We start from the raw sequence: 21177 nt of genomic DNA, 5'->3' as shown, positions 1-21177 counted from the left end.
TTAATTTTCAAACCAGATCACATGATTACACAAACACACAGTCACCTTTAAGACGTTTTAAATCAACTGAAATAATAATCAGTGACAACAAAAGGAAAGAGAGATAAAGCACTTCCTGGTTCAGAGGTCACATCACGGCTCGGACACTTCCTGTCCCGACCTTCTTCCTCAAAACCTCCACCAGACGCTCCAACCTGCAGGGGGAAACACTGTGATGTCACCATGAACCTGAACGCATTACACACCTTTAGTAATAACTTCCTGTATGTACCCGCAGCTTCCTGTATGTACCCGCAGCTTCCTGTATGTACCCGCAGCTTCCTGTATGTACCCGCAGCTTCCTGTATGTACCCGCAGCTTCCTGTATGTACCTGTAGGTTGCTGTATGCACCTGCAGCTTCCTGTATGTACCTGCAGCTTCCTGTATGCACCTGCAGCTTCCTGTATGCACCCGTAGCTTCCTGTATGTACCTGCAGCTTCCTGTATGCACCTGCAGCTTCCTGTATGTACCTGCAGCTTCCTGTATGCACCTGTAGCTTCCTGTATGCACCTGTAGCTTCCTGCTTCAGAGTGTACTTCCTGTGTGTTTAGACTTCAGAGTGTACTTCCTGTTTGTTTAGACTTTAGAGTGTACTTCCTGTTGCTGTGAGAGTTTATGAACTTCCTGAGGAAATGAGGAGGAAGTGACCCTGACGACTTTCCCTCCAAACCAAATTAAAGTGTCAGTAATGAGAGCAGATTTCTCTCAGAGCAAATATTCTCTTCAGGCCCTTCAGAGCCGCACCCCCCCGCTGGCAGCGGAATTAAAGCGCGGGTTTGAGTCCGGAGACGCAGACGGACGTTAATCTGTTTCCTGATGAGCTCATCCTCACTGAGAGCAGAGAAGAAGAAGAGAACAAGAAGAAGAGCCGCCGTCATCCCGGGATTAATATCACCGTGCACTCCGAATATCAATCAGGAGCTCCAAAGCTCTTTAGTCCCACACGCTTAACCAGTCTTTGAACACATCTCTGCTGACGGCTGCTTTACATACAGACGTGCTTTGAAACAGGAAGTGCCCCCCTCTGGGGACAGCAAACAGGAAGTGCCCCCCCTCTGAGGCCAGCAAACAGGAAGTGCCCCCCTCTGAGGCCAGCAAACAGGAAGCACCATATATGGGCAGTGCAGAAGTTATCATGTGATAAGCATGTTGAAAATCAGATGCTAGTTAATAAATAAATAAGTTATTGATGTGTGTAGTCTGTCTGTTACAGTAGTTTGCAGGTGTGTGTGTGTGTGTGTGTGTGTGTGTGTGTGTGTGTGTGTGTGTGTGTGTGTGTGTGTGTGTGTGTGTGTGTGTGTCTGTGTGTGTGTGTGTGTGTGTGTTACAGGTGTGTGTGTGTGTGTGTGTGCGTGCGTGCATGCGTGCGTGTATGTATTACAGGTGTGTGTATTAGGTGTGTGTATTACAGGTGTGTGTATTAGGTGTGTGTATTACAGGTGTGTGTATTAGGTGTGTGTATTACAGGTGTTTGTATTACAGGTGTGTGTATTACAGGTGTGTGTATTACAGGTGTTTGTATTACAGGTGTGTGTATTACAGGTGTGTGTATTACAGGTGTGTGTATTAGGTGTGTGTATTACAGGTGTTTGTATTACAGGTGTGTGTATTACAGGGGTGTGTATTACAGGTGTGTGTGTTACAGGTGTGTGTGTGTGTGTGTGTGTGTGTGTGTGTATGTATGTGTGTGTGTGTGTATGTGTATGTGTATGTGTATGTGTGTGTGTGTGTGTGTGTGTGTGTGTGTGTGTGTGTGTGTGTGTGTGTGTGTTACAGGTGTGTGTGTGTGTTACAGGTGTGTGTGTGTGTGTGTGTGTGTGTGTGTGCGTGCGTGCGTGCGTTTGTGTGTGTGTATTACAGGTGTGTGTATTACAGGTGTGTGTATTACAGGTGTGTCTGTTACAGGTGTGTGTATTACAGGTGTGTGTATTACAGGTGTCTCTGTTACAGGTGTGTGTATTACAGGTGTGTGTATTACAGGTGTGTGTGTGTGTGTGTGTGTGTGTGTGTGTGTGTGTGTGTGTGTGTGTGTGTGTGTGTGTGTGTGTGTGTGTGTGTGTGTGTGTGTGTGTGTGTGTGTGTGTGTTACAGGTGTGTGTTTATTACAGGTGTGTTTTGTTACAGGTGTGTGTGTGTGTGTGTGTGTGTGTGTGTTACAGGTGTGTATGTTAAAGGTGTGTATTACAGGTGTGTATTACAGGTGTGTGTGTGTGTGTGTGTGTGTGTGTGTGTGTGTGTGTGTGTGTGTGTGTGTGTGTGTGTGTGTGTGTGTGTGTGTGTGTGTGTGTGTTACAGGTGTGTGTTTATTACAGGTGTGTTTTGTTACAGGTGTGTGTATTGCAGGTGTGTGTGTGTGTGTGTGTGTGTGTGTGTGTGTGTTACAGGTGTGCATGTTAAAGGTGTGTATTACAGGTGTGTATTACAGGTGTGTGTACTACAGGTGTGTTGTTACCTGTGCACTCTCTCTTTAGCCTCTCTCTCTCCCTCCTGACAGCGCTGAAGCTCCGCCTCCACGCTCCGCTTCTCCTCTGAAGGAGCCTGCTGCACCTGAAGGGGTGGGGCCTGCTGCACCTGGAGGGGCGGGGCCTGCTGCACCTGAAGGGGCGGGGCTGAAGAGACGGTGTCTCCGGGCTGCGAGGCAGTGAAGGGGTCTTGAGGGCTGAGAGGAATATAGATTACTTGTTATTTTGTAATTTATTGTATTTGTTGTTGTTCTGTCTTTCTGTGTGTTTACTTCCAGAACACAGTGACATACCTATTTACACATCGCTCATAATAGGCTCAGGGGCGGGACATCTATAAGCGGTTGATCAATCACAAAAGAGCCAGGCAGCTAACCAATCAAACAGACTGGGCTCTGGTTTCAGAAAAAGGACTCTTTAAAGTAGAGACACTACATACTGATATACACCTGAACATCAGCAGGAGAGGACTCTTTAAAGTAGAGACACTACATACTGATATACACCTGAACATCAGCAGGAGAGGACTCTTTAAAATAGAGACACTACATACTGATATACACCTGAACATCAGCAGGAGAGAACTCTTTAAAGTAGAGACACTACATACTGATATACACCTGAACATCAGCAGGAGAGAACTCTTTAAAGTAGAGACACTACATACTGATATACACCTGAACATCAGCAGGAGAGGACTCTTTAAAGTAGAGACACTACACACTGATATACACCTGAACATCAGCAGGAGAGGACTCTTTAAAGTAGAGACACTACATACTGATATACACCTGAACATCAGCAGGAGAGGACTCTTTAAAGTAGAGACACTACATACTGATATACACCTGAACATCAGCAGGAGAGGACTCTTTAAAGTAGAGACACTACATACTGATATACACCTGAACATCAGCAGGAGAGGACTCTTTAAAGTAGAGACACTACACACTGATATACACCTGAACATCAGCAGGAGAGGACTCTTTAAAGTAGAGACACTACACATTGATATACACCTGAACATCAGCAGGAGAGGACTCTTTAAAGTAGAGACATTACATACTGATATACACCTGAACATCAGCAGGAGAGGACTCTTTAAAGTAGAGACACTACACACTGATATACACCTGAACATCAGCAGGAGAGGACTCTTTAAAGTAGAGACACTACATACTGATATACACCTGAACATCAGCAGGAGAGGACTCTTTAAAGTAGAGACACTACATACTGATATACACCTGAACATCAGCAGGAGAGGACTCTTTAAAGTAGAGACACTACATACTGATATACACCTGAACATCAGCAGGAGAGGACTCTTTAAAGTAGAGACACTACACACTGATATACACCTGAACATCAGCAGGAGAGGACTCTTTAAAGTAGAGACACTACATACTGATATACACCTGGACATCAGCAGGAGAGGACTCTTTAAAGTAGAGACACTACACACTGATATACACCTGAACATCAGCAGGAGAGGACTCTTTAAAGTAGAGACACTACATACTGATATACACCTGAACATCAGCAGGAGAGAACTCTTTAAAGTAGAGACACTACATACTGATATACACCTGAACATCAGCAGGAGAGGACTCTTTAAAGTAGAGACACTACATACTGATATACACCTGAACATCAGCAGGAGAGGACTCTTTAAAGTAGAGACACTACATACTGATATACACCTGAACATCAGCAGGAGAGGACTCTTTAAAGTAGAGACACTACATACTGATATACACCTGAACATCAGCAGGAGAGAACTCTTTAAAGTAGAGACAGCAGAGTAGGAACAGTTTCATACATTCTTTGATGCAGACATATTATCATAGCTGTGAGTTGTGCTGTCTGACATACACAGATAGTTCTATGAAGTGAAAGATAAAAACAGTTTCTGATCTGAGTTTAGATTTCCTCCAGAAAGCCCCCCCCCTGCAGGATCATCCTGCTGATGGATGGAGTATCACACTCTGCACAGCGTCGCATTCAGACCAACATCTGCAGCGCTGCATCAGAGAGCTCACAGGATCTACATCTGAAGATAGAAAGTATAAAGTGTGTGCCTCAACGTTTGCACCAGATATTTTTAAGATACTAATGAAAACATAGTTATTTTATATTCTGATCCCAAACACACACACACTGAAGTCACTCTCAGTGATATGCTGAGTGTTTAAAGAGTGTTGAAGCTACTGACACTCTCCTTGCTCTTTATTTGGTGCTGCTTTGGTTTTCTGGGAGATGATAATGATTTGAAATGATGAAATGTACGCATCGATGAAGGGAAGTTCCTCTGAGTCATTTAGACGTTTGACATCCTCGCAGCAGAAGAAGAGTCTTTCTGTCCCACAGATGCAGGAAGGAGAAGTCTGCAGACTCAGAGCTTTTATTATGTATGTCCTCTGGGTGCAATAACACAATAATAATAAGTTAGTCTATCAGAGGGACGTTATAAGGATCCACTGATCCAAAGTCAAACACAGTAAGGGATTAGTCTTTTCTGTTCGACCACGAGTTATCCACAGAAATCTAATTTCACACACGTATTCTTTCAAACGGCGTACATGACTCGTCTCCTCAAAACAAAACCAGTTATTGGGAATTAGAGCGGTTGATTAAAGAGTTTGAAATGATTTGATACTGACTTCCATCCTGCAGAGTTTCGGAACTGCTTTGCAGGATGTGAAGAAACTGAATGAGGTGACACACCTAAACTCATTTTATCGTTGAGACGTTGAATTTGACCAAATATGGAGATGTTTCTCAGTCAGGCTTTATGATATCTTCTTTCCCATTTAAAAGATGCCCCCCACACATCCTGTCTATAAAAGAGTACCGAGACAGCGACGACCTGACTCCGACCCAGACGTCGGGCTAACTATAGTCTATAGCAGGGGTCAGCAACAGGCGGACGCCGACCTATACGGACCCGGACCTGTAATCAATACATTAATAGGAGATTTCAATTTTGACGGGGTGATTCTATTTTAACCTCCGCCGACAGGGGGCAAAAGAGAGGAGTGAGAGATACAGGGAGAGAAACACAGAAGAGAGGAGAGAGAGATACAGAAAGAGAAACACAGAAGAAGAGAGGAGAGAGAGATACAGAGAGAGAAACACAGAGGAAGAGAGGAGAGAGAGATACAGAGAGAGAAACACAGAGGAAGAGACGAGTGAGCGGCAGAGAGAAGCGGAGAGGAGAGTGAACAGGCGTGTTAGCGGCAGACAGGGAGAGACAAATAATGACACGTGACGCTCTCCAAGAAGGTGGACAGTGAGAACAGAGCTTTGAACCCTGAGTGGACTCATTCATGTTCATCCGGCCCACTGGGAGCACAGAGCCAGTGTGTCTCATTTGTTCAGAGACCGTGACGCTCATTAAAAGAGACAAAACGCCACTCTGAGACAAAACACAAAGTGTTTGACCAAACATTCCCTCTCAAGTCAGAACTGAGTTCACAAAAAAGAAGCAGTCTCAGAGCCCGATATGATCAGTCCACCAGGATCAAAACTAAAACTAAATATGGTTCCAGGGCAGGCTAACCGAGGCTAACCAATGAGCTAACCGAGGCTAACCAATGAGCTAACCGAGGCTAACCAATGAGCTAACCGAGGCTAACCAATGAGCTATCCGAGGCTAACCAATGAGCTAACCGAGGCTAACCAATGAGCTAACCGAGGCTAACCAATGAGCTAACCGAGGCTAACCAATGAGCTAACCGAGGCTAACCAATGAGCTAACCGAGGCTAACCAATGAGCTAACCGAGGCTAACCAATGAGCTAACCCAGGCTAACCAATGAGCTAACCGAGGCTAACCAATGAGCTATCCGAGGCTAACCAATGAGCTAACCCAGGCTAACCAATGAGCTAACCGAGGCTAACCAATGAGCTAACCAAGGCTAACCAATGAGCTAACCGAGGCTAACCAATGAGCGCCTGCATGTGTGTATGAGAATGGCCCTGACAGCATTTCAGCCCAGATCTAAACTCCTGGCAGGACAAGCTCCAGCTCAATTCTCTCACTGAATTAAAACAAAGTGAGAGAGGGACTGCAATATAAGAGGGAAAGAAAGAGAAACTTTAAAACTGTTGAATTGTTATGATGTGTAAAGACTGATATTGTTCTATAATCGTCTGAAACTGTTAAGTCAGGATGTGAAACGGTTAACAAAGAAAAAGGGAAACTCAAGCTGCTGCTACTCTTTATTTTATTTATCTAAAATTAAGCACTTTTAAGATGCACACATTTTCAAAAGCTATTTTATTTATTTTCTCTATTTTATTTTTAAATGCAGCCGGAGAGGAACATTACACATATCCACAGTATGTACTGTACATCTGTAGAGTTCAATGTTTACAGACAATAAATATTGTTGTTTTGTTTGTACTTTCTTTATTTGATTGGCAGTCAGTTGTTGATTACATGCAGACGTTGATATAGCTACAGCTACTTCAATACATATCACACTAACTTATAAAGCAACTTAGACATTTTGATGCTCCGGACCTGCATGGGGAGATTTTCTCGAACTGGACCTCGTTGAATTTGAGTTGAATACCCCTGGTCTATAGGATTAAACACGAGAGATGATTGACTGCGGTTTTCATCTTTTTGGGTTTTCTCTGTTGCAGTTTGCATAGATCAACAGACTACTGGAAACAAAGGTGAAAAACGTTTGACTTAATAAAGAATTATCCGTCAGCTTTCTGTTATGGATTGATCGATAGGCGAACAAATGGGATAAAAAAAAACTGTGTCCAGCGGTGGCGGACAAACTAATGACCAGTTAAAGCCTTCAAACCTGTTTCTTTAGTCAGTGTTTCTGTAGTCAGTGTTTCTGTAGTTAGTGTTTCTGTAGTCAGTGTTTCTGTAGTCAGTGTTTCTGTAGTTAGTGTTTCTGTAGTCAGTGTTTCTGTAGTCAGTGTTTCTGTAGTTAGTGTTTCTGTAGTCAGTGTTTCTGTAGTCAGTGTTTCTGTAGTCAGTGTTTCAGTAGTCAGTGTTTCTGTAGTTAGTGTTTCTGTAGTCAGTGTTTCTGTAGTCAGTGTTTCTGTAGTTAGTGTTTCTGTAGTCAGTGTTTCTGTAGTTAGTGTTTCTGAAGTTAGTGTTTCTGTAGTCAGTGTTTCTGTAGTCAGTGTTTCTGTAGTTAGTGTTTCTGTAGTCAGTGTTTCTGTAGTTAGTGTTTCTGTAGTCAGTGCTTCTGTAGTCAGTGTTTCTGTAGTCAGTGTTTCAGCGTTTCTGTAGTCAGTGTTTCTGTAGTCATTGTTTCTGTAGTCAGTGTTTCTGTAGTCATTGTTTCTGTAGTCAGTGTATCTGGAGTTAGTGTTTCAGTGTTTCTGTAGTCAGTGTTTCTGTAGTTTCTGTAGTCAGTGTTTCTGTAGTCATTGTTTCTGTAGTCAGTATTTCTGTAGTCAGTGTTTCTGTAGTCAGTGTTTCTGTAGTTAGTGTTTCGGTGTTTCTGTAGTCAGTGTTTCTGTAGTCAGTGTTTCTGTAGTCAGTGTTTCTGTAGTTAGTGTTTCAGTGTTTCTGTAGTCAGTGTTTCTGTAGTCAGTGTTTCTGTAGTTAGTGTTTCTGTAGTCAGTGTTTCTGTAGTTAGTGTTTCTGTAGTCAGTGTTTCTGTAGTCAGTGTTTCTGTAGTTAGTGTTTCTGTAGTCAGTGTTTCTGTAGTCAATGTTTCTGTAGTCAGTATTTCTGTAGTCAGTGTTTCTGTAGTCAGTGTTTCTGTAGTTAGTGTTTCGGTGTTTCTGTAGTCAGTGTTTCTGTAGTCAGTGTTTCTGTAGTCAGTGTTTCTGTAGTTAGTGTTTCAGTGTTTCTGTAGTCAGTGTTTCTGTAGTTAGTGTTTCTGTAGTCAGTGTTTCTGTAGTTAGTGTTTCTGTAGTCAGTGTTTCTGTAGTTAGTGTTTCTGTAGTTAGTGTTTCTGTAGTTAGTGTTTCTGTAGTCAGTGTTTCTGTAGTCAGTGTTTCTGTAGTTGGTGTTTCTGTAGTCAGTGCTTCAGTAGTCAGTGTTTCTGTAGTTAGTGTTTCTGTAGTCAGTGTTTCTGTAGTCAGTGTTTCTGTAGTCAGTGTTTCTGTAGTTAGTGTTTCTGTAGTCAGTGTTTCTGTAGTTAGTGTTTCTGTAGTCAGTGTTTCTGTAGTTAGTGTTTCTGTAGTCAGTGCTTCTGTAGTCAGTGTTTCTGTAGTTAGTGTTTCTGTAGTCAGTGCTTCTGTAGTCAGTGTTTCTGTAGTCAGTGTTTCTGTAGTCAGTGCTTCTGTAGTTAGTGCTTCTGTAGTCAGTGCTTCTGTAGTCAGTCTTTCTGTAGTCAGTGTTTCTGTAGTCAGTCTTTCTGTAGTCAGTGTTTCTGTAGTTAGTGTTTCTGTAGTCAGTGTTTCTGTAGTTAGTGTTTCTGTAGTCAGTGTTTCTGTAGTCAGTGCTTCTGTAGTCAGTCTTTCTGTAGTCAGTGCTTCTGTAGTCAGTGTTTCTGTAGTCAGTCTTTCTGTAGTCAGTGTTTCTGTAGTCAGTGTTTCTGTAGTCAGTGCTTCTGTAGTCAGTGTTTCTGTAGTTAGTGTTTCTGTAGTCAGTGTTTCTGTAGTTAGTGTTTCTGTAATTAGTGTTTCTGTAATTAGTGTTTCTGTAGTCAGTGTTTCTGTAGTCAGTGTTTCTGGAGTTAGTGTTTCTGTAGTTAGTGTTTCTGTAGTCAGTGTTTCTGTAGTTAGCGTTTCTGTAGTCATTGTTTCTGTAGTCAGTGTTTCTGTAGTCATTGTTTCTGTAATTAGTGTTTCTGTAGTCAGTGTTTCTGTAGTCAGTGTTTCTGGAGTTAGTGTTTCTGTAGTCAGTGTTTCTGTAGTTAGCGTTTCTGTAGTCATTGTTTCTGTAGTCAGTGTTTCTGTAGTCATTGTTTCTGTAGTCAGTGTTTCTGTAGTCATTGTTTCTGTAGTCAGTGTTTCAGTGTTTCTGTAGTTAGTGTTTCAGTGTTTCTGTAGTCAGTGTTTCTGTAGTCAGTGTTTCTGTAGTCATTGTTTCTGTAGTCAGTGTTTCAGTGTTTCTGTAGTCAGTGTTTCAGTATTTCTGTAGTCAGTGTTTCAGTGTTTCTGTAGTTAGTGTTTCTGTAGTCAGTGTTTCTGTAGTCATTGTTTCTGTAGTCAGTGTTTCTGTAGTCAGTGTTTCAGTGTTTCTGTAGTCAGTGTTTCTGTAGTCAGTGTTTCTGTAGTCATTGTTTCTGTAGTCAGTGTTTCTGTAGTCAGTGTTTCTGTAGTCATTGTTTCTGTAGTCAGTGTTTCTGTAGTCAGTGTTTCAGTGTTTCTGTAGTCAGTGTTTCTGTAGTCAGTGTTTCTGTAGTCATTGTTTCTGTAGTCAGTGTTTCTGTAGTTAGTGTTTCTGTAGTCATTGTTTCTGTAGGCAGTGTTTCTGTAGTCATTGTTTCAGTGTTTCTGTAGTCAGTGTTTCTGTAGTTAGTGTTTCTGTAGTCAGTGTTTCAGTGTTTCTGTAGTCAGTGTTTCAGTGTTTCTGTAGTCAGTGTTTCTGTAGTCAGTGTTTCTGTAGTTAGTGTTTCTGTAATTAGTGTTTCTGTAGTCAGTGTTTCTGTAGTCAGTGTTTCAGTGTTTCTGTAGTCAGTGTTTCAGTGTTTCTGTAGTCAGTGTTTCTGTAGTTAGTGTTTCTGTAGTTAGTGTTTCTGTAGTCAGTGTTTCTGTAGTCAGTGTTTCTGTAGTTAGTGTTTCAGTGTTTCTGTAGTCAGTGTTTCTGTAGTCAGTGTTTCTGTAGTCATTGTTTCTGTAGTCAGTGTTTCTGTAGTTAGTGTTTCTGTCGTCATTGTTTCTGTAGGCAGTGTTTCTGTAGTCATTGTTTCAGTGTTTCTGTAGTCAGTGTTTCTGTAATTAGTGTTTCTGTAGTCACTGTTTCTGTAGTCAGTGTTTAAGCGTTTCTGTAGTCAGTGTTTCTGTAGTCATTGTTTCTGTAGTCAGTGTTTCAGTGTTTCTGTAGTCAGTGTTTCTGTAGTCAGTGTTTCAGTGTTTCTGTAGTTAGTGTTTCTGTAGTCAGTGTTTCTGTAGTCATTGTTTCTGTAGTCAGTGTTTCTGTAGTCATTGTTTCTGTAGTCAGTGTTTCTGTAGTCAGTGTATCTGGAGTCAGTGTTTCTGGAGTCAATTTTTCTGTAGTCAGTGTTTCTGTAGTCATTGTTTATGTAGTTAGTGTTTCTGTAGTCAGTGTTTCTGTAGTCAATGTTTCTGTAGTCAGTATTTCTGTAGTCAGTGTTTCTGTAGTTAGTGTTTCAGTGTTTCTGTAGTCAGTGTTTCTGTAGTCAGTGTTTCTGTAGTCAGTGTTTCTGTAGTCAGTGTTTCTGTAGTTAGTGTTTCGGTGTTTCTGTAGTCAGTGTTTCTGTAGTCAGTGTTTCTGTAGTCAGTGTTTCTGTAGTTAGTGTTTCAGTGTTTCTGTAGTCAGTGTTTCTGTAGTCAGTGTTTCTGTAGTTAGTGTTTCTGTAGTCAGTGTTTCTGTAGTTAGTGTTTCATTGTTTCTGTAGTCATTGTTTATGTAGTCAGTGCTTCTGTAGTCATTGTTTCTGTAGTCAGTGTTTCTGTAGTTAGTGTTTCTGTAGTCAGTGTTTCAGTGTTTCTGTAGTCAGTGCTTCTGTAGTCAATGTTTCTGTGTTTCTGTAGTCAGTGTTTCTGTAGTCAGTGCTTCTGTAGTCATTGTTTCTGTAGTCAGTGTTTCTGTAGTCAGTGTTTCTGTAGTCAGTGCTTCTGTAGTCAGTGTTTCTGTAGTCAGTGTTTCTGTAGTTAGTGTTTCTGTAGTCAGTGTTTCAGTGTTTCTGTAGTCAGTGCTTCTGTAGTCAGTGTTTCTGTGTTTCTGTAGTCAGTGTTTCTGTAGTCAGTGTTTGTGTTTCTGTAGTCAGTGTTTCAGTGTTTCTGTAGTCAGTGTTTCTGTAGTCAGTGTTTCTGTAGTTAGTGTTTCTGTAGTCATTGTTTCTGTAGTCAGTGTTTCTGTAGTCATTGTTTGTGTTTCTGTAGTCAGTGTTTCAGTGTTTCTGTAGTCAGTGTTTCTGTAGTCAGTGTTTCTGTAGTTAGTGTTTCTGTAGTCAGTGTTTCTGTAGTCAATGTTTGTGTTTCTGTAGTCAGTGTTTCAGTGTTTCTGTAGTCAGTGTTTCTGTAGTCAGTGTTTCTGTAGTCAGTGTTTCTGTAGTCATTGTTTCTGTAGTCAGTGTTTCTGTAGTCAGTGTTTCAGTGTTTCTGTAGTCAGTGTTTCTGTAGTCAGTGTTTCTGTAGTCAGTGTTTCAGTGTTTCTGTAGTCAGTGTTTCTGTTGTCAGTGTTTCTGTAGTCAGTGTTTCTGTAGTCAGTGTTTCAGTGTTTCTGTAGTCAGTGCTTCTGTAGTCAGTGTTTCTGTAGTCATTGTTTCAGTGTTTCTGTAGTCAGTGCTTCTGTAGTCAGTGCTTCTGTAGTCAGTGTTTCTGTAGTCATTGTTTCAGTGTTTCTGTAGTCAGTGTTTCTGTAGTCATTGTTTCAGTGTTTCTGTAGTCAGTGTTTCTGTAGTCAGTGTTTCTGTAGTCAGTGTTTCAGTGTTTCTGTAGTCAGTGCTTCTGTAGTCAGTGCTTCTGTAGTCAGTGCTTCTGTAGTCATTGTTGCTGTAGTCAGTGTTGCTGTAGTCATTGTTTCTGTAGTCAGTGTTTCAGTGTTTCTGTAGTCAGTGCTTCTGTAGTCAGTGTTTCTGTAGTCAGTGTTTCTCTAGCGTTATGTGACCTCATTGTGCTCACATGTGATTGATTCGCAGCAGGTGTAGCTCCACCTCCAGCCGACGTTTGTCGTCCAGTGCTCTGCTCCCTGCCCTCAGCCGCTCCGTCTGATTGGAAAAAAAACAGAAACACATTTAACTTCACATGCAAATTGACGATGACAATGATGATGATGATGACGATGACGATGACGATGATCTGTGTGTTCCTGCAGCGAGAGCCCTCGTTTTGATCCGGTGTTTAAATGAAGGATTAATTAACTGAAGGACTCATTAACTTAGTTTCAACACTTCATAACGAGCCTTTCAATTAACCACATCACAGGCTCCAGGTGCATTGTGGGAGAGAAACACACAACTCAGTGGAGAAGTCTACTCTTTGTAGCCATTGTGTGTCTCTTTGTAGTTTGGTGTGTCTCTTTTTAGTTTGGTTTGTCTTTGGTGTGTCTCTTTGTAGTTTGGTGTGTCTTTGGTGTGTCTCATTGTAGTTTAGTGTGTCTTTGGTGTGTCTCTTTGTAGTTTAGTGTGTCTTTGGTGTGTCTCTTTGTAGTTTAGCGTGTCTTTGGTGTGTCTCTTTGTAGTTTGGTGTGTCTCTTTGTAGTTTGGTGTGTCTTTGGTGTGTCTCTTTGTAGTTTGGTGTGTCTCTTGCTAGTTTGGTGTGTCTCTTTGTAGTTTGGTGTGTCTCTTTGTAGTTTGGTGTGTCTCTGGTGTGTCTCTTGGTAGTTTGGTGTGTCTCTTGGTAGTTTGGTGTGTCTCTTTGTAGTTTGGTGTGTCTCTTCGTAGTTTGGTGTGTCTCTTGGTAGTTTGGTGTGTCTCTTTGTAGTTTGGTGTGTCTCTTGCTAGTTTGTTGTGTCTCTTGGTAGTTTGTTGTGTCTCTTGGTAGATTGGTGTGTCTCTTGCTAGTTTGGTGTGTCTCTTGGTAGTTTGTTGTGTCTCTTTGTAGTTTGGTGTGTCTTTGGTGTGTCTCTTTGTAGTTTGGTGTGTCTCTTTGTAGTTTGGTGTGTCTCTTGGTAGTTTGTTGTATCTCTTGGTAGTTTGGTGTGTCTCTTTGTAGTTTGGTGTGTCTCTTGCTAGTTTGGTGTGTCTCTTGGTAGTTTGGTGTGTCTCTTTGTAGTTTGGTGTGTCTCTTCGTAGTTTGGTGTGTCTCTTGCTAGTTTGTTGTGTCTCTTGGTAGTTTGTTGTGTCTCTTGGTAGTTTGTTGTGTCTCTTGGTAGATTGGTGTGTCTCTTGCTAGTTTGGTGTGTCTCTTGGTAGTTTGTTGTGTCTCTTTGTAGTTTGGTGTGTCTCTTTGTAGTTTGGTGTGTCTCTTTGTAGTTTGGTGTGTCTCTTTGTAGTTTGGTGTGTCTCTTTGTAGTTTGGTGTGTCTCTTGGTAGTTTGTTGTGTCTCTTGGTAGTTTGGTGTGTCTTAGGTGTGTCTCTTTGTAGTTTGGTGTGTCTCTTGCTAGTTTGGTGTGTCTCTTTGTAGTTTGGTGTGTCTCTTGGTAGTTTGTTGTGTCTCTTGGTAGGTTGGTGTGTCTCTTTGTAGTTTGGTGTGTCCCTTTGTAGTTTGGTGTGTCTTTGGTGTGTCTCTTGGTAGTTTGGTGTGTCTCTTTGTAGTTTGGTGTGTCTTTGGTGTGTCTCTTGGTAGTTTGGTGTGTCTCTTGGTAGTTTGGTGTGTCTTTGGTGTGTCTCTTGGTAGTTTGGTGTGTCTCTTTGTAGTTTGGTGTGTCTTTGGTGTGTCTCTTTGTAGTTTGGTGTGTCTCTTTGTAGTTTGGTGTGTTTCTTGCTAGTTTGGTGTGTCTCTTTGTAGTTTGGTGTGTCTCTTTGTAGTTTGGTGTGTCTCTTTGTAGTTTGGTGTGTCTCTTGGTAGTTTGGTGTGTCTCTTTGTAGTTTGGTGTGTCTCTTTGTAGTTTGGTGTGTCTCTTGCTAGTTTGGTGTGTCTCTTTGTAGTTTGGTGTGTCTCTTTGTAGTTTGGTGTGTCTTTGGTGTGTCTCTTTGTAGTTTGGTGTGTCTCTTTGTAGTTTGGTGTGTCTCTTTGTAGTTTGGTGTGTCTTTGGTGTGTCTCTTTGTAGTTTGGTGTGTCTCTTTGTAGTTTGGTGTGTCTTTGGTGTGTCTCTTTGTAGTTTGGTGTGTCTCTTTGTAGTTTGGTGTGTCTCTTTGTAGTTTGGTGTGTCTCTTGGTAGTTTAGTGTGTCTTTGGTGTGTCTCTTTGTAGTTTGGTGTGTCTCTTTGTAGTTTGGTTTGTCTCTTTGTAGTTTGGTGTGTCTCTTTGTAGTTTGGTGTGTCTCTTAATAATAATAATAATGCATTACATTTTTTTATTAGAGCGCTTTTACAGGTGCTCAAAGCGCTTTACAATTACACATTACACATATTAGACATGTAAGAGTCATTACTGTGGACATTACCCACAGGAGCAAATACGGGTAAAGTGTCTTGCCCAAGGACACAACGGCCTGACGCAGTGGCGGCCGAGGCGGGATTCAAACTGGAGTTCACCAACGCCCCTTTGTAGTTTTGTGTGTCTCTTTGTAGTTTGGTGTGTCTCTTTGTAGTTTGGAGTGTCTCCTTGTAGTTCCTTTGAGTCTCTTAGCAGTTTTACCATCTCTCTGTAGTTTTTGTAGTGGTTTATTCGTCACAGAGCAGGACGGAGGACAGAGGTCGGCTCCATCAGAGATTCAGACCCCCCATCTTTATGCTAATGAGCCTGTGTGGTTTAAAGAGGGACATCAAAGTGTCTCTGAGTCAATATGTGTCTTTTCTCCAGCTGCTTCAAAAGATTATTAATCAGAATCATCAGAATAATTTCAGAGACCTTTAGAGGTCGAGGGGGGGGGGGGACCTGGACCCTTACCATGTGGGGGGGGGGGGGTAAATGAGAAGAATCTGCTCTGACCTTTCACATGAGGTCAGGGCAGGTCCCCCCCCCCCCTCCCCTCCCCTCGACCTATTGAAGCTCCCTTTTTGAAGCTCCTCTAAATCAGTCTCTACATGAAAAACATACGTGCACTGCTTTTCCATGCATTGTTTTTCCATGCACTGTTTTTCCATGCATTGTTTTTCCATGCACTGTTTTTCCATGCACTGTTTTTCCATGCATTGTTTTTCCATGCACTGTTTTTCCATGCACTGTTTTTCCATGCATTGTTTTTACATACATTGTTTTTTATGCACAATTTTTCGATGCATAGTTTTTCTCAAAGATTAGAGGCAATTGTTCTGGGTTATATTTGAGGGTCCAAAGTTTTGTTTCAAAGTTCTGGTTGTGGTTCTAGCTCTGATTCTGGTTGTTGTTCTAGCTCTGGTTCTGGTTCTGGTTCTAGCTCTGGTTCTGGTTCTGGTTCTAGCTCTGATTCCGGTTGCGGTGTCTTGGCGTCTCCTCTGTGTGGAACAGCTGCTGAGTTTCTGTTGGAAATTAAAACGCTCTCGGTTCTCTAATCCCCCCCGAGCCCTCCGACTAATTAACAGACTCCAGAGAGAGAGAGAGCTACATTAATAACAGAATCTAATTTATCACAGACGGATCAGAACCAAAAAGCTCAGAAACAGAGAGAGACGGATCAGAACCACAGAGGCTGCACAGGAACCATTGGAAATAAATGTATTAGTAACTGATAGAACACACACACACACACACACACACACACACACACACACACACACACACACTTTGAATAACAAGTTGTTGGCTAACAATCCGCCATCTCCGGGGCAGGTTGTCATGACAACAGAGCAGACATCCCATCACCACCATTCAACACGGAGGGCAGCAGTTAATATGCAAGAGAGAGTGTGTGTGTGTGTGTGTGTGTGTGTGTGTGTGTGTGTGTGTGTGTGTGTGTGTGTATGTGTGTGTGTGTGTGTGTGTGATCACCTCGCTCGCCCTCCTCTCTCTCTCCTGCATCACTTCCTGTTCCAGACGTTTACACTGCAGAGAAACACGATCAAAGATCAGCTGATTACTGTTGTTGTTGTTTTTATTTCTACCATCATCATTCAGTCACAGCCTCACACACTGAAACTGGTTAATGCACTCTATAAATATATAACATTAATAATCTAACAGTGTATAAATATATAACATTAATAATCTAACAGTGTATAAATATATAACATTAATAATCTAACAGTGTATAAATATATAACATTGATAAACGAACAGCATGTGCATAATGTTTATAATAGTGACCTATCAGGTGCATGCAGGGTGTTATTGAGTGTCAGTAATCTGCCCGGCGACAGGCAGTAATAACCTGGAATGTTGGATATTAACCCAATAAAGCAGCAGCTGGGGTATCACACCCCCCACGCTCCAATATTTCCCAGAAGCCTCGGCGGCGGCGGTGGGATAATCCCTGAGAGATGAGAGGGGGGGGGGGGGGGTAGTCCTCCAGAGTAAGGGGGGTTAAAGATAGAGGGGGGGGGGGGTCCTCCAGAGTGAGGGTCTCTTCTTCTTCTCCTGCAGGATTACTGCTCAACAGATCCAGTTTTAAGGTGTTACCGGGGGGGGGGGGGGGGGGGGTTAAAGATGAAGGGTAATACTACTGCTGATACAGAGAGTACTGCAACTACTGCTGATACAGAGAGTACTGCAACTACTCTGAGGTACAAGTACTGCAACTACTGCTGATACAGAGAGTACTGCAACTACTGCTGATACAGAGAGTACTGCAACTACTGCTGATACAGAGAGTACTGCAACTACTCTGAGGTACAAGTACTGCAACTACTGCTGATACAGAGAGTACTGCAACTACTCTGAGGTACAAGTACTGCAACTACTCTGAGGTACAAGTACTGCAACTACTGCTGATACAGAGAGTACTGCAACTACTGCTGATACAGAGAGTACTGCAACTACTCTGAGGTACAAGTACTGCAACTACTGCTGATACAGAGAGTACTGCAACTACTCTGAGGTACAAGTACTGCAACTACTGCTGATACAGAGAGTACTGCAACTACTGCTGATACAGAGAGTACTGCAACTACTGCTGATACAGAGAGTACTGCAACTACTCTGAGGTACAAGTACTGCAACTACTGCTGATACAGAGAGTACTGCAACTACTCTGAGGTACAAGTACTGCAACTACTGCTGATACAGAGAGTACTGCAACTACTCTGAGGTACAAGTACTGCAACTACTCTGAGGTACAAGTACTGCAACTACTGCTGATACAGAGAGTACTGCAACTACTGCTGATACAAAGAGTACTGCAACTACTGCTGATACAGAGAGTACTGCAACTACTCTGAGGTACAAGTACTGCAACTACTGCTGATACAGAGAGTACTGCAACTACTCTGAGGTACAAGTACTGCAACTACTGCTGATACAGAGAGTAATGCAACTACTGCTGATACAAAGAGTACTGCAACTACTGCTGATACAGAGAGTACTGCAACTACTCTGAGGTACAAGTACTGCAACTACTGCTGATACAGAGAGTACTGCAACTACTCTGAGGTACAAGTACTGCAACTACTGCTGATACAGAGAGTACTGCAACTACTCTGAGGTACAAGTACTGCAACTACTGCTGATACAGAGAGTACTGCAACTACTCTGAGGTACAAGTACTGCAACTACTGCTGATACAGAGAGTACTGCAACTACTGCTGATACAAAGAGTACTGCAACTACTGCTGATACAGAGAGTACTGCAACTACTCTGAGGTACAAGTACTGCAACTACTGCTGATACAGAGAGTACTGCAACTACTCTGAGGTACAAGTACTGCAACTACTGCTGATACAGAGAGTAATGCAACTACTGCTGATACAAAGAGTACTGCAACTACTGCTGATACAGAGAGTACTGCAACTACTCTGAGGTACAAGTACTGCAACTACTGCTGATACAGAGAGTACTGCAACTACTCTGAGGTACAAGTACTGCAACTACTGCTGATACAGAGAGTACTGCAACTACTCTGAGGTACAAGTACTGCAACTACTGCTGATACAGAGAGTAATGCAACTACTGCTGATACAGAGAGTAATGCAACTACTGCTGATACAGAGAGTACTGCAACTACTGCTGATACAGAGAGTACTGCAACTACTGCTGATACAGAGAGTACTGCAACTACTGCTGATATAGAGAGTACTGCAACTATTGCTGATACAGAGAGTACTGCAACTACTGCTGATATAGAGAGTACTGCAACTATTGCTGATACAGAGTAATGCAACTACTGCTGATACAGAGAGTACTGCAACTACTGCTGATATAGAGAGTACTGCAACTATTGCTGATACAGAGTAATGCAACTACTGCTGATACAGAGAGTACTGCAACTACTGCTGATACAGAGAGTACTGCAACTACTGCTGATACAGAGAGTACTGCAACTACTGCTGATACAGAGAGTACTGCAACTACTGCTGATACAGAGTACTGCAACTACTGCTGATACAGAGTACTGCAACTACTGCTGATATAGAGAGTACTGCAACTATTGCTGATACAGAGTAATGCAACTACTGCTGATACAGAGAGTACTGCAACTATTAAAAGTACTGCGTCTACAGTAAAAGTACTGGTTGCCTCTCCTCTCCCCTGAAGACGGTTGCCATGGTTTCCGACTCCAGATGAAGGTTTCTATCTGTCCGCTCATCACTGCCCCCCTCTCCTCCCCCCCACGGTGTGCTATATGAGCACAGGTGCATTGTGGGAAGTAGATCTGTCTCTCCGCAGGTAATACACTCTGTGAGGATCCCATCAAACAGATACTGCATATATATAAATATATTTACAAAACGGACAAGTCAAATCAAGCAATCTGATTGGTTCTTAGCCGTGATATACTGAGCGTATACCACGGGTAGATTTGTAAGTTAGTTTTCACAACAAGTCAGTATCCCTCCGCGTCTGAGAAAAACAGTATACCGTTGGGCAGAAAAGCAAACTGCCTGCAGTTTGCTTTTCTGCAGCCAGTTACTTTTTTTGTAACGGGGCAGAAACCCTCCTTTTTACACAGCGGTCCAGACATAGACATCAAACGGCAAAACATATTCAGTGTGCAGTTCCTTTGGCATTAGGGCAGGGATATCTAGATACTTTTGAAGGTTTAACATAATGAATTGTGCTACTTTTAAAGCAAGCAACGATGTTTTCAAATCTGTAATCAAAGAGGTCCGCAAAAACACTATCGACCAATCAGATTGCTTGATTTGACTTGTCAGTTTTATAAATATATTTGCATATCTTCCGTTACGAAACAAACTTACAAAGCATAAGATGGAAACATTTAAGATTAACTTCGACCTCCGGGGGGGTCTTACTATGGAGGAGTGGATTGAGCAGTGCCTATCTCCAGAAAAAAAAGCACCTAAACTACGACATGCAGAGCTACGTGAAGAGCAGGTAGACCAACTGGAAAAGTAGCACCATTCAAAAGCTTTCTGATGCGGGTCTTGAAACAAAGCAGAGAAATTCTGGCCGTTAGTGGCCACAGGTGCGAAAGCTCTCTCCAGAGCTGCTGGAAGCCGAATCTCGGGGACCGGAGAAAGTGGAGCAATATTCTCGCCACGCCAAGAAACAGCCTCGAACAACCTCAACCTATACAAGTGACCACGTAAGCCATGCTACTGATGCTGGACAGTTTTTCAGTGGCTGCACAATAAACAGCAACATACACATTAATGTAAATAAATAGCCAAATAATCGATCAACACTCTCTGTCTTATATGTTCGCTAACTGTTAGTGTTGTTGCATAGCAACCACCTCGCACTATGTTTTGTGCAGAAGGCAACGGAGGGACTATTTTATTTTGAACATCATTATTTACGAATAAAAACTATTTAAATTAGAGTGTGTATTTTTCTTTCATATTGCCACACTTGGTAACCGTTTTATAAAAGCAATAGCTCACTTCAGGCCGTGGTATATGCTCATTATATCACAGCTAAGGGGCGTGGTTCGGCCCTTAGCTGTGATATAATGAGCATATACCACGGCCTGTCGTGAGCTATTGCTTAAATATATAGTGTATATATATATATATATACACAGTGGAGGAAATAAGTATTTGATCCCTTGCAGATTTTGTAAGTTTGCCCACTTACAAAGAAATGAGCAGTCTATCATTTTAAATGGTAGGTGTATTATACTAATGAGAGAAAGAAAATCCAGAAATTGACATCATATAAAAGATTAAAATGTATTTGCATTTAACTGTGGGATTTAAGTATTTGATCCCCTTGCAGAACATGTGTTGGTTATTAGTGGAGAAACCCTTGTTGGACAGCAGAGGTCACACAGAGGTCGGACAGAGGTCAAACAAAGGTCAGACTCTTCTTGTAGTTGGTCTCCAGGAGTACACCGGCTGGGCGTAATAAAGTAGTTCTTAACTCTAACGTCGGGCTGAGCTACGTCTGACTTAGTAATTCAAATTTACGAGTCACGGTCTTAGCTGCGCCTCGTCTTAAGATGCGCGTCCACGTCAATACACGCCAAACAGTCATTGTTGCCAAGCGATACACGTCTACATAATTTAACACTCAAACTTTTCCATTAAAAGCAGCCCGTTAGCGTCAAATCCGAGCGCAATCAAAACCTGCAAGGTGTGGGATCTCCTGGTTTCTGTCTGATCTGTGCTGTAGTTGAGGGAGATCTCCTGGTTTCTGTCTGATCCGTGCTGTAGTTGAGGGGAGATCTACTCGTTTCTGTCTGATCCGTGCTGTAGTTGAGGGGAGATCTCCTGGTTTCTGTCAGATCCGTGCTGTAGTTGAGGGAGATCTACTGGTTTCTGTCTGATCCGTGCTGTAGTTGAGGGAGATCTACTCGTTTCTGTCTGATCCGTGCTGTAGTTGAGGGAGATCTCCTGGTTTCTGTCAGATCCGTGCTGTAGTTGAGAGGAGATCTACTCGTTTCTGTCTGATCCGTGCTGTAGATGAGGGAGATCTACTCGTTTCTGTCTGATCCGTGCTGTTGTTGAGGGGAGATCTACTCGTTTCTGTCTGATCCGTGCT

General features: G+C 42.4%; 1 protein-coding gene across 1 annotated transcript in view; it reads right to left on the bottom strand.

Annotated features, from left to right (window-relative positions):
• Window positions 1–2648: 2648 nt before the first annotated feature.
• Window positions 2649–21177, bottom strand: part of LOC307046522 (uncharacterized protein) — a gene marked incomplete at its 5' end in the record, with an annotated part of 49334 nt that continues 30805 nt past the window's right edge. Inside the window, 3 exons of the mRNA XM_079692897.1 lie at window positions 2649–2700; window positions 12241–12326; window positions 16071–16124. Of these exons, the coding sequence (XP_079549023.1) occupies window positions 16100–16124 (25 nt within the window). The 3' untranslated portion in view covers window positions 2649–2700; window positions 12241–12326; window positions 16071–16099. The remainder of the gene's footprint in view (window positions 2701–12240; window positions 12327–16070; window positions 16125–21177) is intronic.

This window comes from Notothenia rossii (genome assembly GCF_949606895.1).
Source record: "Notothenia rossii genome assembly, chromosome: 7".
Taxonomy (NCBI): Eukaryota; Metazoa; Chordata; class Actinopteri; order Perciformes; family Nototheniidae; genus Notothenia; species Notothenia rossii.
The sequence above is the reverse complement of the archived record's forward strand: the minus strand, read 5'-3'. Positions and strand labels throughout refer to the sequence as shown.